General features: G+C 38.7%; 1 protein-coding gene across 2 annotated transcripts in view; it reads left to right on the top strand.

Annotated features, from left to right (window-relative positions):
- The window catches only part of LOC149019414 (uncharacterized), a 134,461-nt gene that overhangs the window by 105,625 nt on the left and 13,834 nt on the right, over window positions 1-15,002 (top strand). For both annotated transcript variants that reach the window (XM_089153429.1, XM_089153428.1), the window contains exons 46-51: window positions 542-596; window positions 8,238-8,368; window positions 8,505-9,479; window positions 9,571-9,647; window positions 11,223-11,676; window positions 11,769-11,855. In XM_089153429.1, coding sequence (XP_089009555.1) covers window positions 542-596; window positions 8,238-8,368; window positions 8,505-9,479; window positions 9,571-9,647; window positions 11,223-11,676; window positions 11,769-11,855 — 1,779 coding nt within the window. The remainder of the gene's footprint in view (window positions 1-541; window positions 597-8,237; window positions 8,369-8,504; window positions 9,480-9,570; window positions 9,648-11,222; window positions 11,677-11,768; window positions 11,856-15,002) is intronic.

The following is a 15,002-nucleotide window of genomic DNA, read 5'->3' as shown; positions in this document are numbered from 1 at the left end:
CAATAGCTCAAAACCAGCTGGGTCAATTCTTCTATCAATTTTCATACATAAGCTCAAAAACTGAAAATTGCAATGCAAGAAAAGGCTATTTCTACCCTAAAATAAAAGACTCTTGACTGGGGTTGGGAATCCTTAATAGATGAGGAACTCAACACTAGACTACCACCTTCAAAAAGGAATCAAATTACTATAAGACCACAACCCTTAGATTGGAATCTTGTTAGGACACTTGACTAACAACTTCCAAATTAAAACAAACTCTAAAAGATAAGATCCTCTCTAGATAAGGAATCTTATCCACATAAACAGAATAATCACCTTCATTGTATTGAATTGTCTATTTCTTTTGATCAATATAATATTTCTTGCTTTCCTTGTAGCTTTTTTCATTTCTTCCCCCCACCAAGTGTCTGGATGTAGAGCTCGAATATGTGAAAATCTAGTGAATTTTAAACATTCTTGACTTTTTTGTTGTCAGTGTCTGAATATTATGCAGCAAATCTCTGTTTGAAATTTCATTGTTGCATATTGCTTGGTGCAGGGACTGGCTAATTTGGAAGTTGAGGTGACAAACCTAGCAGCAAAAGCTGGGAAAGGTTTTCATTGCCTTACTATTAGTCCTTACATCATGTCCTCTAATGTAGATATTGTTTTGTTTCTCAAGATGATAGAAGATATGAAATGTGGAATTATGTGCATGCTCTCTCTTTGCCAGTTCTAGAACCCAAGACGCTGCTTCATTTAGTTATGAATTCGTAGATATTGGTGATTCTCTTGTCAACTGTATATAGGCCAGAGGTCAAGGTATTGGAACAGCCTCTCAGCAAAAATTGTTGAGAGGAACCTTCAGCACCAGGTTCAACTTATATATATATTATATATATATATAGCAGCATAGGAAAATTGCCTCTGCCCCCTGGACTCAGTTTGTGTGGAAGCCTTCAGCACTAGGTTCACCCTTTTTTTAAGAGAAACACAGGTACCGTAATACCCTTGTACCCCAGTCACTTGATGACTTGAATTACACGGTTAAACGTAGAAAAATAACTCAGTGCCGACTCAGGTATTGACACAGGCAGAAACCGAAATATGGTCGACTTGGCCAAAACCTAGGAATTTTTTCTAGACCAACTCAAATACAGTTTTGACCCTGCCAAACTGCCACTTTTTTACCTGATTCTTGGCATATGCTTTGAATCCTAGTTCTACACACATTGAATGAGTTAGTTGCTGAGGGAAAAAAGCAATGAAAATATTTGTATTGATTCACAGCCCAAGTTTACAATGTATGTCATAAGCTAAAATGTCGATTATATTAAGTCACTAACCATTAACCAACCAGAATTATAAACGTACCGTCAAGTGTCATCCACCAATTCAAATTGTATATAATCATCAACTGAACACACCAATGTTAAAATGACACATTCAAGTCATTAACACACCATTGTGGACTACAATACCACACCATAATATCACACCATCAAAGTACTTCATATTTATTACAACACATTCTTTAAATCTTTATACAAATCAAAAAAGAAGAAAGTGTATCATTTAACTCCATGATCAACACCTCAATTTCATGAGGAATTTTTGGGGGGCTTCATATCATGAGCTGCATACCATGCAGTAGTTTGAAGTTGTTTTTCTAAATGAGCAAGATATTCACCCATGTCTCATCCCCAAAAAGCCCGGTGCCTCCTCCCTATCGGATTTTCGTCCCATCTCCCTCTGTAACCTCCTCTACAAATTCATCTCTAAAGTCCTTACTGACCGCATTAAATTGGTCATGCCATCTCTGGTGAGCCCTAACCAATCTTCCTTCATTTCTAGTCGCAGTATCTTGGACAACATTCTTCTCTTTGCTAAGATTGTTGGAGGTTTCAATAGTACTGCCCATTTTTCAGCTGCCCTCCTGAAGGTTGATCTCCACAAAGCCTTCAACTCCATCCGTTGGGATTTTATCAGTGAAGTCCTCTTTGCCATGGGTTCCCCCCCCCTTCTTTCGTCCATTGGATCGAAATTTGCATCTCCACTCCTCACTTCTGGGTTATCACTAATGGGTCCCTTGCTGGGTTTTTTTTCCTTCTAGAGTTGGCATCCGCCAAGGATGCCTGCTCCCCCTCTCTTCACTTTAGCTATGGAAGTCCTCCCCGCCTCCTCCAATCCAAAACTGATCAACTTCTCATTTCCCCCATTCCTAAGTGTAAACCCTCAAACTCACCCACCTTGCTTTTGCAGATGATCTTATGATTTTCTCTAAGGCTGAGCATACCTCTATCTCTTTTATCATCTCCATCCTTTCCTCCTTTGAATCCCTTTCAAATCTCAAAGTCACTTTTGAGAAATCCACCATCTTTCTCTTGAGTATCTCTAACGCCACTCATGCTTCTCTCCTGCAACTCTCTGGTTTTAATCTAGACTCCTTTCCGGTGACTTACCTTGGCCTTCCTCTTATCCCTGATAGGCTCAACCGCCACCATTGCTCCCTAATGCTTGATCATATTTGGAAAAAGCTCCGGCTCTAAAAGGGCAAGTTTCTCTCATTTGCTAGGAGAGTGGTGCTTATCCGATCAATTCTCCAATCTTCCTACCTTTATTGGTGTGGTATCTTCTCCCTTCCCAAATCTACCATCCATTCTATGGAAAGCCATCTTTTGTGCCTTCCTCTAGAAGGGCCAAGAAGCATCTTGCTTCCTTCACCATGTTAGTTGGAAGGCCGTTTGCCAGCCCAAATTTGAAGGGGGTTTTGGAATCCGTCGTATTATTGATATAAATCTGGCATGTCTTATGAAACTCACCTGGAAAATTGCTTCTAAACACAATTCCATATGGGTCTCTTGGGTCTACTCCTATCTTCTTAAATCGGATTACATTTGGACCGTTCCTTTCCCCTCCAACCCCTTTTGGATTTGGAGAAAGCTATTGCTTCTCCGGGGTTGTGCTCTTTCCGTGATTTTTGTTCTCATCTCTTCTTGACTCCTGGCATCCGATGGGTATTTTGTTCACTCTTCTTGGCCCTAGAGCTGTCTATGAATCTCACATCCCAAAATCTATCTCCCTCTCTTCCTATATCTCTAATGGCTCTTGGTCTCCCTCCCCCACCCTTGTCTCACACAGGTTTGGAACTCCCTTCCCCCCCCCCCCATCCCATGCCCTCGACCGCACCATATGGCTTCACTCCTAAACCAAATCCTTCACCACTACCTTGTCTTGGAATCTCGTTAGAACCCCATCCCCGCTGTCCCCTGGGCCTCCCTCGTTAGGTTCAAAGGCCATATCCCCCTCCCACTCCCTTACCCTTCGGAGAGCCGTCAATCTCGCTCTCTCTTCCCAATTAGTTTTCTTTAGCCATCATATCCCTGTCAGCCCCAACTGCACCCTTTGCTAGAATAGTTCAGAGGACCTTGACCACCTTTCTTCTCTTGCCCTCTCTCCCGTTCTATTTGGACCTTAGCCCTTGCCTCCATTTGGCCTCAATCGAAACGCTCTGCTATGCTGGTGCCACTATTTGTGGCCAAGTGGTAAACTTGTCTTTGCCGCCACAATCCACCATTTATGGTGGGAGCGTAACATGAGAAGATGGACTTTCAAATCCCGATCTCGAGATATGATTTGGAATGCCATCTATTTTGATGTTTTTATGAGACTTCTCTCATTCCCCCATCCCCCAGTTATTGATTCTCCAAGAAATTGGCTGATTGTTAGTTCTTAGAGTCTCAACTCTCCTCTCCAGTCCCTTCCTTGACTGGTCTCCCCCCCCCCCTCTTTCCCTCCTTTGTATCTGCCCTCTTTGTCGTTGCTTAATTTAATTACTTATTCATCCAAAAAAAAAAAAAAAAAAAGATATACACTCATGTCATGGTTTGAGCCCAGTTGTAGTGATAGGCTATAGCTGCCCATCTTTAATCCCCCTTATCAACATGGTTAAGATACCCCCAATGGACACAATCCAGCAAACGGGTTACAATGACTATCGGAAAATGTAGGTTGCATGCATGGACGGGATGGATATATCCAAATATACTATCCACAAAGGACAACCCTACCCTAGACCATCTCCATATCCATGTGTAGTAGAAGATGAACCAGCAATACTTCCATATCCAAATGCTCTACTACTGTCTATTGAAGTGCCACTAGCATATCCTTCAGATAGTCCATGACCAAGATATGGTGATGAATTGATGATCCAATACTCTCTAATCCACTATTTGGACTCCTTGATCTTGTAGATGAATATAATAATTAAATGTTGTGAAACCAGCAATATAGAAGCCCAAAATCAAGAGTCCAGCCCCAAAATCAGCTCCGACAGCTCCACTTTGTCCTCCCAGCCCCCCACACTGAACCCCCAAATTTCAATTCCCATTCCTTTCCATCAGAATTTCAAAACTTGTTCGTTGAACAAAACATTTCCCTTTTATCCAAACAGCCATGTGAGACATGTAGTTTTGACCATGGTTCTGAAACTCCGTAACTCGATGAAGCTTGGGAATTGTAAAGATCCCCGTCCATTTCATGCCGATTTTATAGAAACCGAGTTGTGCTTCCATGCTGGTAAATACCATCATTGGGAATAAAATACCTTTGGAACTTAACATTCTTCGAATTGAAGCTTATGAGCTAGACTTTTTCTTTTGGCTGAATAAATAATTAATATCAGAGCCTTAGAGAGAGGGGGGAAATGGGGTGGGGGAGGCCAACCACCAAAGGAGCTGAAAAAACTGAGTCCCAAACCTAGGGGTAACAAAAGGGTAGAATCTAAACCCCAGGTAGCAGCTCGAGTAGATGGAATCTTCTGGGAAAAAAATGATTGTTTTCCTTAAAAAGTTGGTAACGTAAAGCACTTACTATTATGGATAACAGTAACTGCTGCTTCGTACTGACTGTTACTTGGAACTTGTCTTCAAAGCCAAAAGCAAGTAGCTACTTTATTTCATGATGTCGCAAGCCACAAAGTCCTTTCAAATCAGGGTGGAGGAAATAGTTCTAACTCCTAATAATGTTTTGTTGTCAGGAAAGTGAACCTAGAGGGGGGTGATTAGGTTAGGAGTAGTGAATCGCGCCTATCTTTGCAATCTAAATATCTAATTAACAATTAATAAATTTAAAGCAAATAGACATGATACAAGGATTTATAGTGGTTCGATTCAACTGAATCTACGTCCACTCCCTTCTCACACCTCTAGAGGGAATTCACTAGTATGTACACTTTCAGTATGGTTGGTGGGAACTCAGCATCTTTGTAGAATCTTTGATTCTGGGCAAGAGTACCCTATAGAACCTTGTTTCCTGGAAAGGGTACCCAATAACAAGTAAAAGTAAAATCACAATGCAATTGCTTTTAAGTACCTCAGGGGTGGCACAACGAACAAGCCTCTACCAGTCTAAGTTCTACCTTCAGATCTGCACCTTGACCTTCTTTGACAAGTGGGAATGGATCACCGAAAGGATTTGGATATTGGGGGGCTAAATGGCTAAAAAAAAGAAGCACAATAATGATGGCTTTTTTCTCCTCGAGGTTTGTGCTTAAGAGTGTCATAATGGCCTTTATTTGTAGTCAAAAGAATGTATCAATTGGACCCCAACAGATACAAGACGATCATTTTTTTGAACTACTAGTCAATCTTGGGCATCTCCTGGTCGACCAGTTCATTCTAGCTGTTGGAGTACAACTATCATAACCAGTCAATTGTGGTCAACCGTTCCATCACCCACTAGGCTCAGAAGGTCTACTGGTCGACTAGGTGCTCTTCACGGTACGTACCATGAGCTCTCTGGAGTGGTGGCAGTCAATTAGGCTTAAACACCAACGAGTTGATTGGCAGACTGACCAATTGCATTTTTTTGGGCTTTCCAGAAATAATTGGGGAATTCAACTTATAAAGTTATACCCCTAGGTACTGACTTAATAGTCATCTTTGCCCATATAATTTGTTTCTTAAAATACCTAGCTTGAAATGTCATGGATTTATGTGTCCCCCTTTCCTAAACTACATGCATAGTCTTCAAGGGAGGTCCTCATTTCATCCTTGAGCCTTGAGCCTTGAGCTTGTGTTTGCACTTGAAATCTTCTTTGCACAGCCTTTGGACCACTTCCATGCAGTATATGTTCTCTACTTGGATTTATGTTGTGTGTGTGAGTATGCCTATTTTTTAACACACAAGTAGATTATTAGCTCATAGGTTATATGTGTTTGTTATCACTAATCATCAAGACATTCCAAGGGTAATTGGGTCAATTCCTGAACCATTAACCTAAGGGCTGTTAGGTCAATTTCCTAAAACAGTCAGTGTTATTCCTTAAAGACTTTATGTGACCATAAAGCTTCACAAGCCAGTGTCAAGAATCAATAATTACATTTGAATCCCATGGTTTTTGTTTTTGTTAGTTGTTAGTTTACCACAAGCATAAAAATTTTGTAAATAAGACAGGTATTCTTCAAATGACTCTGGATGTGATCCCCAAATCAAGGCCCAGTCATCAGGATCTTAATCAAGTGAACCAGCAATAAAATTAGGGTTTCAGTACCCTGCGGTTGTAGGTTTAGGACTTAATAGCGTGGTTTTAGGGTTGGGAATAAGGCCTATGGGATTTGGGTAGTGCTGAGGGTCTAGGGTTTGATGATTTCCAGATCTGAAACCTTGCCATAAATTGAAATTCACATCTAATCTCAGATTTAGAGCTTAGGAAATGATGGGTTTATTAGAAAGTAGGGTTTCTGGTGTTCTAGGGCTTTGGGTGAATGGGGATAGGGTTCGGCCAATAAGTTTAGGGTTAAGATTTTAGGAATTCAGATCTGAATCCTGTTATTAAATTCATGTTCAAATTCAGGATTTCAGGGTTTGATAAACTAGGGTTTTCTCAATTTTGGGTTTCTAAATGGTGGTAGGATTAGGGTTAGGATCAAAGGTCTAGGAGGGGTGTAGGAGTGTGATCCTAAAAGGAGTTAGGGTTTGGTTGAGTAGTTTGAAAGTTATAAATAAACGTAGGTTTGGGTACTAGGGTTTGCATGAAGAAGATGAAATTAGATTCTTCTACGGTTTAGGGCTGCTGTTAGGCTTGTGGAGAACGTAAAACAGGTTTGGCCAGGGGGTTTTGTATTGGTACTTGACTGAAAAACTGAATCTGTTTTGATTGTTATAAATTCAGTTTCAGTCCTGGGGTTTAGGGTTCGATGGAGGTTAGAGGGGATGAGATTCTAGGGTTACAGAGTGTGGGTAGGGGCTGGTAACTGGAGTTGAAGGTCAGTGGGGGTGGGATGATGTTGTATCTAAGAGAGAATAGATTTGGAGGGAGAATTGTAGAGTTACAGAATTTCAGGGGAGGGGATGGCTTCTATTATGCCGCAAGGTGGAAGGGGAGGTTGAGAGAAATGAAGGGATAGGAGATGGGGGAGGGGGGGGTTTCTTACTTGGTGTCTATTGAAGAAGATCACTGATTAGAGGTGCCACAGGGTTTGAATGCTTCCTTGTGCTTGCTTGTAGAGTAGGGCTGATGAGCTTTTAAAATTTACAGAAACAAACACAACAACAGCTGCAGGTTCCCCTCCTTAGGGAAAACCCACAACCCAAATAGTCTCCTTCGATTCTTGGCTCTATTCAATAATCATCAACTGTTTCGCTTACAAGTGAGGGGCTATATGTATAGCCTTTACATTGAAGGGTTTTGTACTAGGACTCCTACTTGACTCATTACTAGCAAATCTAATAAGGAACTCCTAATTAAATAAAAACTACTGAATTAAAAGATTCCTAGCTTAAGAAGGAAACCAATTTAAGATGGGATTCCTGCTAGACCTTTCCTAGTGGGACTAGGACTCCTTTATAACTAATCATAGACTAACTCAAATTCAAAAATAAATGTAGATATGAACTTCTAATGGTACTCTACATCCAATAAGACCCAATAGGACCCCAAAAGAGAGGGCAAATTGATCAATTTGCCCCTAGTCAAGTTCGGCCTTCCTGTAGGGCTGCAGGAAAAAAGGGCAGGGTCCTCCCTGGTTACATGAAACTCTAGAAAAAGTAGTGGGGAATAACTAAGGACTAGTGACAAGGAAGGCTTTGAACAAAGTTGGTTGGACACAAATCGTAGAAAAATCCATGTTGGCTACCTATTAAAGCTAAGTTGACTCCGTATAAAATGGTGGTATTGGAACTGAATTGTAGTATGTATACCTTATCTACTTTTATTTGATTACTGAATGCATAGTATCTGTATAATGTAGGTGAAATTGTTGGTGAATCATCCATTCCTGTTGGACTTGATGTGAATATGCTGAAGAAGGTGACTTCATTCAGGACTCTGCATCAGCCATCCGATGGTCCAAAGCTTGCCTCATATCCACTAACAATAAAGGTGCGTACATTTTCTTGCAATTATGTATGTGTGTATGCCTCTATTTGTGAGCAAATTGGACTTTCCGATGATAGATTGTTCAGATCAGACCTTTGTATTACATGTCTTTCTTCTTCTTAATGTGTCTTTCCCACAGGGCCAGCTGCAAACTGAGGAAGGAACGAGTAGCTGTGGGTGTTTGCTTGTTTCTACTTGTCCTTTCGAAAAGAAGACAGTTGAAAACCTTCATTGGGAGATGGAAAGTGTTAAGAAGACTAATAGAGACTCAGGATTATTGGTGGGTCTTGGCCCAGAGGGACCATGGGAGAGCCTTCAATCATTATTGCCATTGTCAGTTACTCCTAAAAAATTTAAAGAAGATTTCATTGCCTTACAAGTTGTCATGAAAAATGGGAAGAAGCATGCAATATTAAGAGGTCTTGCAACTGCCATAAATGACTCAGATGTCAAGTTGGATATATCTGTCTGCCCTCTTCCTATGCTCCATAAAAGTGCTCTTTTAGCTTCTGAATCAAGCAGTTACACCGTTATTGGTCCTGGATCATCAACTATCTTACCCTGGAGAAGTATGGCCAAGGATTCTGACTTGTGCTTGCTAGTTCGTCCTTTTGCTGAGCATCCTCAGTCATTGTATTCGTGGGGTCATGCAGTTGCTGTGGGTTCTGGCTATGCCTATGAGAACAGCCAAGCCTTAGTTGATCGAGGATCACTTTCTAGACAAGATACCATGAACTCAAGAAATATGAATTCTGCTTTTACATTTAGATTGAATCAGCTTGAGAAGAAGGATATTCTTTTGAACTGTTCTCCTGGTAACAGTACTAAAAAGAACTGTTGGCTTAGTATTGGCACGGATGCCACCGTGCTTCACACAGAACTAAATGCACCTGTGTATGATTGGAAAATCTCTATCACTTCTCCTCTGAAGTTGGAGAACAGACTTCCTTGTCCTGCAGAATTTACCATCTGGGAGAGAACCAAAGAAGGGAGTAGCGCTAAGAAGCAACATGGTATTATCAAATCACGCGAGAGTGTACATATTTATTCAGCAGATATCAGGAAACCCATTTATCTTTCATTGTTTGTTCAAGGAGGTTGGGTTTTGGAAAAGGTAGTCAGATTTTCACATATATCCAGTAACTTTTTATGGACCATAATAAAAAGTGTTTCACTTTATCTTATATTGCATTGTTTGTCTGCAGGACCCTATTCTGATTTTGGACCTGGCATCACTTGACCATGTTTCATCCTTTTGGATGGTTCATCAACAAAGTAAAAGGTTTGTCTGTAGAAAATTTTGACTGTGTTTTACAGCTTATTGCCTCTTTTTTTACAAGAATTCTTGTATGGTACATAACAATGGGAGAAAACCATAGTATATTGAATCTTTACCCTTCTACAGTAGCCTATTGGATTTTTCTATTAAAGAAGTCCTGTTGGATATCAATTTACTGATCCTTCTTTAGGTGAGGATTAATGGCATACGAAGTCCTGTTTGATACGACATACATGTCAAATGTGGTGGACTATACTTGTTTCTTCTTACAAACTGTGACTTGGCATTCATGTGTTTACATCAACTCCAATGGACTTTTATTGGGACTGATCAAGTAGAGCATGGTAGTTTGTGTTTGCAATTACGGCTTCATAGTTGAATTATTGACGTGTTGACCTGATGATGCAATTGAAAGTTTAGAACGTGATGTAGTTATGATGATGCATCTTTGGTAGTGTGGTTTTATGATTTACTTCATTACTATTTTTAACTGCTTATTATTTATGTACATTTGCATTGTAAGAATGTGTAAATATGTAATTACACCTTCAGATTCAACCATATACTAGCAAGCAAGGGTATGAATCAAAAACACCATTGTAGGTAACCTTTTTATCTGCAAACTGATTATTTAAATGTATTTACATGGCTCAAAATAGGATTTCCATGAAGCTGCCTAATTTGGCCGAAAACTCATCAAAATAGGAAAAATACAAATTATGTTGAGATCTACCAAAATTTCAGTTTTCTGGTTGTTGGTCAAACTGACCACTGAAATGAAAAAAATTGCTGAAGCTTGGTCACAAGTCCTCTAATAAAGGGGCCAGTTAGTATTCATCCCTCATCAGTTGAGGGATTAATTAACAGCTTACTAGTAAAATATCAGAAGTAGATCTTACACACACATGAAGAAAATGCCAAATCAAGCCATAGCTTTGCTAGCATCTTCTTACCTACTGGGTTGTCCAGTCTTCGATGAAGAACAATTTTGGACTATTTAACCGTTTCCATGTGGTTTTTAGCATGTTGTTCAATAACTTTCAGTTCAAGGGTTGACCTGGGAAAAATGTTTGTGATGGTCCAGCCGTTTTGACGATCCCATCAATCAAGGAGTTGACCTTTCTAATGAACCACTGATTGATGCCTGTTAGAGATGATATACAGAATTGTTGCAAGTAGAACCACGGGTCATTAAGGCTTACAGTCACTAAGTTAAAGATTATTTGATCTCTGTTCATTAGAAAGTTTACGTATACAGTCACTTGCGTGTATGCCACACTTTAAAAAAATGACAGGATAGGCTTTTACCCAAAAAAAGGATAGGAAATTTGCATGTTGCATAATCATGTCTATTGTTTCTAGTAAGTTTTTTTCTTTTTATACATGGCATTGGTTGATGATGTAAAATTCACCCTTAACTGAAGCATCTGAAAATAGCTGTCAGAAGTCTTTTTTGACATTGAGCTGTGATAGTCCACTCAAGAATAATTGTAGTCTCCATCTAATTTATCTTGTGAATGGATCTTGAAGTGCTGAGCTATTTTCATTTTTTGATGTTGATAATCATCATATGTGCAGAAAGCTGCGTGTGAGCATTGAACACAACATGGGAGGAACTGGTGCTGCTCCAAAGACGGTCAGATTTTTTGTTCCATATTGGATAAGTAATGATTCATCTCTACCATTGGCATATCGAATGGTGGAGATTGAAGCTACAGACAACACACAGCCTGATTCACTTCTACTCCCAGAAGCAGTTAAATCTGCTAAGATGGCCTTGAGAAGTCCTATAATGCGAAATGTCAGCAGTAATACTAGCAGAAGGAGAAACATTCAAGTACTAGAAGAAATTGAGGACACAAGTCCAACTCCTGTCATGCTATCTCCACAAAACTATGTCGGCCGTGGTGGGGTTTTACCTTTCCAATCTCGAAATGATGCTTCTCTATCACCACGTGTAGGAATTGCTATTGCTATTTTCCATTCTGAACATTACACTCCTGGAATTGCTCTTCTTGAACTGGAAAATAAGGTGAGAAACCATCTGGATAGTAAGTTGCGGTACCCTTGTGATTTCGGGTGGTTTGTTCCCATGCATTCTTATTAAACTTGTTTATTTGGTAGGGACGGGTTGATGTTAAAGCATTTGCATCAGATGGATCCTATTACAAGCTTTCAGCCATGCTTAAGATGACATCCGACAGGACAAAGGTTGATACCTTCGGTCTTCTTGTGATTCTTGTTACTTCTTTGTTATGTCACTTAGAGTGACTATATGCTTCCTTTGTTATGGAACTAAAATTTGTTAATGGTTCCAGATGGAAGACTCCAGTCTTTTGCAACGATATGCCATAGTAAACTGAAATAGCAAAGCAAAGTCCATATGTCTAGCACTATGTAGTTGGGTATGACCTTGTTTAGTAAAGTCGGGTACTTGGGTTGAGTTGATTCACCACCACTATGGGTGCAAGTTTAGCCCTAGTGGCCCTAACCCGCTCTATCTCGCCTGAGCCTGAATAGGGCCTAGGTTCAAGATTTTGGCCCTGAGGGCAAGGTTAGGCCAAAATATTCTGCCCTGAATTAGGGCCAAGGGTGGGCTTGGGATTATTGTTTGTCCCATTTTGGCTCTGATTTTGTCCCTAGTTTTGGCCCTAATTCTGACCCTGATTTTAACCCTAATTTTGACCCTGATTTTGTCCCTAATACTGACCTTGATTTTGGCCTTGATCCTAACCCTAACTTTCATCCTAATATTACGCTTTATACTAACCTTGATCCAAGCCCTAAATTTAACCCTAAATCATTCTGATCCAATGAGTCCACTTAGATTTTTATTATTCTTTTTGTTTACTTGGGCTGTTGTCATTTAGTAAAATTAAATGATTTATTTTTTATTTTTAATATGTTACGATAAAAACAGAATAATTTTTTTATTTCTTTTGTTGTCATTTAGTAAAAGTATGTGATTTATTTTTTGAATTTTAATATGTTATGATAAAAGCAGACTAAGCCATTTGTTGTATTCTACATTATTATTAAATATATTTATGTAAATAATTGTTGACTTACTTGCAATCAAAATTCTAACCCAATTTGATTAGGGTGTTTTAGAATCAAAATTCTAATTAAACTGGGGTACATTTTAGAGGCTATAAATTTAAGGTCACAAGTCATTACTCTTAACCTAGGGGCTAGGGATTCTACAATCAAAATTCCCATTAAACCATTCTAGGTGCTTTTTAATGATCATTACACAAAACAAGTTTAAATAGAGTGTAAACATGTGTACTAGCCACATACTATAAATAATAATTGAAAACCAATTCAAGTCATTCTTTCACCTAAGCGTAATTTTTCTAAACCGACAATCCAAATTCGGAACATCTAAGTAAAATTTCAAAATAGAAGGTTCTTAAGAAAAATTTGAATGACATATCTACATGATATAAAAAAAAAATTTTATTTGACTTATATATATATATAAAATATATATATATATATATATATATATATATATATAACCATATTTATTGCCTTGATAAAAGAGCCTCAATAATGTGAAGTATCTAATATCTATTGTATATCTTTTTTATTTATGAATAAATCAAATAAACATGAAATCAACTTGCAAAGAGATTGACAAATAAATCATTGTTATATGTAATTCGAAGTTTTTTCATGGAAGAATTTTATTTTTCAATCCAGAATTGGCCAAAATTATTGGTGTTATTCGGAAAAAAAATTGATTTGGAAGAATAAAATTATACTAACCTATGTTCTAAGGTAAATGATATTTATATTTTTACTTTCTTCGAGGTACAAACAATTGGTTTTAATTAACAAGGTATAATAGATAGTTTACATAATTTAACTGGTTTTTGTCTTTTAAGATGTATCTGTTGGTAGGGACTACTAGGGGTTCGACTGATAGTTTGATTTGTTTTGTCGTGACATTTATATTAGAAGACAAAAAATGAATTGCCACTAATAATTTGTTTATATCATATATATTGTATAGAAAACTACCTTTTGCACTCCTTTAAGCTTTTTTGTAATGTTATCTTGATTGGGTATATTTTAAAATTAGAATAATGAAAAGTATAAAACTCTAAATATTAACATCAACTTGTATTTGTTAGTCACTTAACTATATAATATGTTTATAATAGACCAATATTTTTATATATTAAATGGTTCAAATTGAATAATAGGTTAGATTCAAAATTAACAAGAAGTTAGATTATGCATATCAATTATATATATGATTCAAATTTGATTAGGGACAAGGACAACGTCGAGGCCAATCAGCAACAGGGACAGGGACAAAGTCAAGGCTAATCAAGGTCAAGGTCAAGGTCAGGGTCAGGGCCATCAGGGCAAGGGCCAACCCATCCCAACCGGCCTAATCAAGGACAATTAGGGCGGGAATGGGCTTTAGCTTGGCCCTATAGGGCTTAGGGTCAAGGGGTAAGAATTCTAGGCCCTGAATTAGGATTAGAGCGGGAATGGGCTTGGCCAAAAATATATAGGGTTGGGACTGGGATTGGAAAAGCCCGGCCCAGCCCGACCCTATTGCTGCTCTAACCACAACTCACAAGTTGATTCTTTGTGTTATAAATTCAAATAACTTGCACATGGTCTGTGTCAAGTTTACCAGCAGCAATTGACGCATTCAAGGGATCAACATTATCAAGAAGGGTAAGGTTACTAGATTTTGTTGGGGCAATTAAATGGCATGGATCACAAAGAAGTGGTTGGCCTAAAGTAGCAGTTGCTAGCCTCTTGCGAGGACAGTGAAAGGAGGAGTGTAAACCTTCCAATATATTGCCATTATGTCAATGCTCAAGTGTTCCGACTCCATTTAAGCATGCATAGAAGTTACAGAAGGATGAGCACCTTGCAACAATAGAACAATAACAGATTGTCGACTAGGACAGCCGTTGGTACACCAAATGTGTCATTGTAGAGTAGTAGAGGCTTGATACATAAACACAACATCCATTGTGGGAAGTTATGCGAGAATGAGGATGATAGCACTTATACCCTTTTGAGTGGTCAACTAATCAATGAAATGCCAACAATCAACAAAGCCCCTCGAGAATTGTCACTCCTGTAGTGTTTTTAGACATTTATTTCAAACATAAGGACATGGGACACCAGATGCTCCACCATACCATTTAGGGCTACAGTATCGACATAATTGCTTTCATGAATGATACCTTCAGTTGCAAGACTGGACAGAAACAAAACTGCATAATGAGAGTTGTTCTAATAGGTGCTCAATCAAGATCATTAGTAATAGTATGATCTCTATTAGATCATTCTTTGAGGAGATTTGAGAGCCCAGTAAGGAAAGAG

This window comes from Hakea prostrata, chromosome 4 (genome assembly GCF_041222555.1).
Source record: "Hakea prostrata isolate BN-2017 chromosome 4, UWA_Hpros_2, whole genome shotgun sequence".
Lineage (NCBI taxonomy): Eukaryota > Viridiplantae > Streptophyta > Magnoliopsida > Proteales > Proteaceae > Hakea > Hakea prostrata.
Note: the sequence above shows the minus strand (reverse complement) of the source record. Positions and strands in the feature narration are given on the sequence as shown.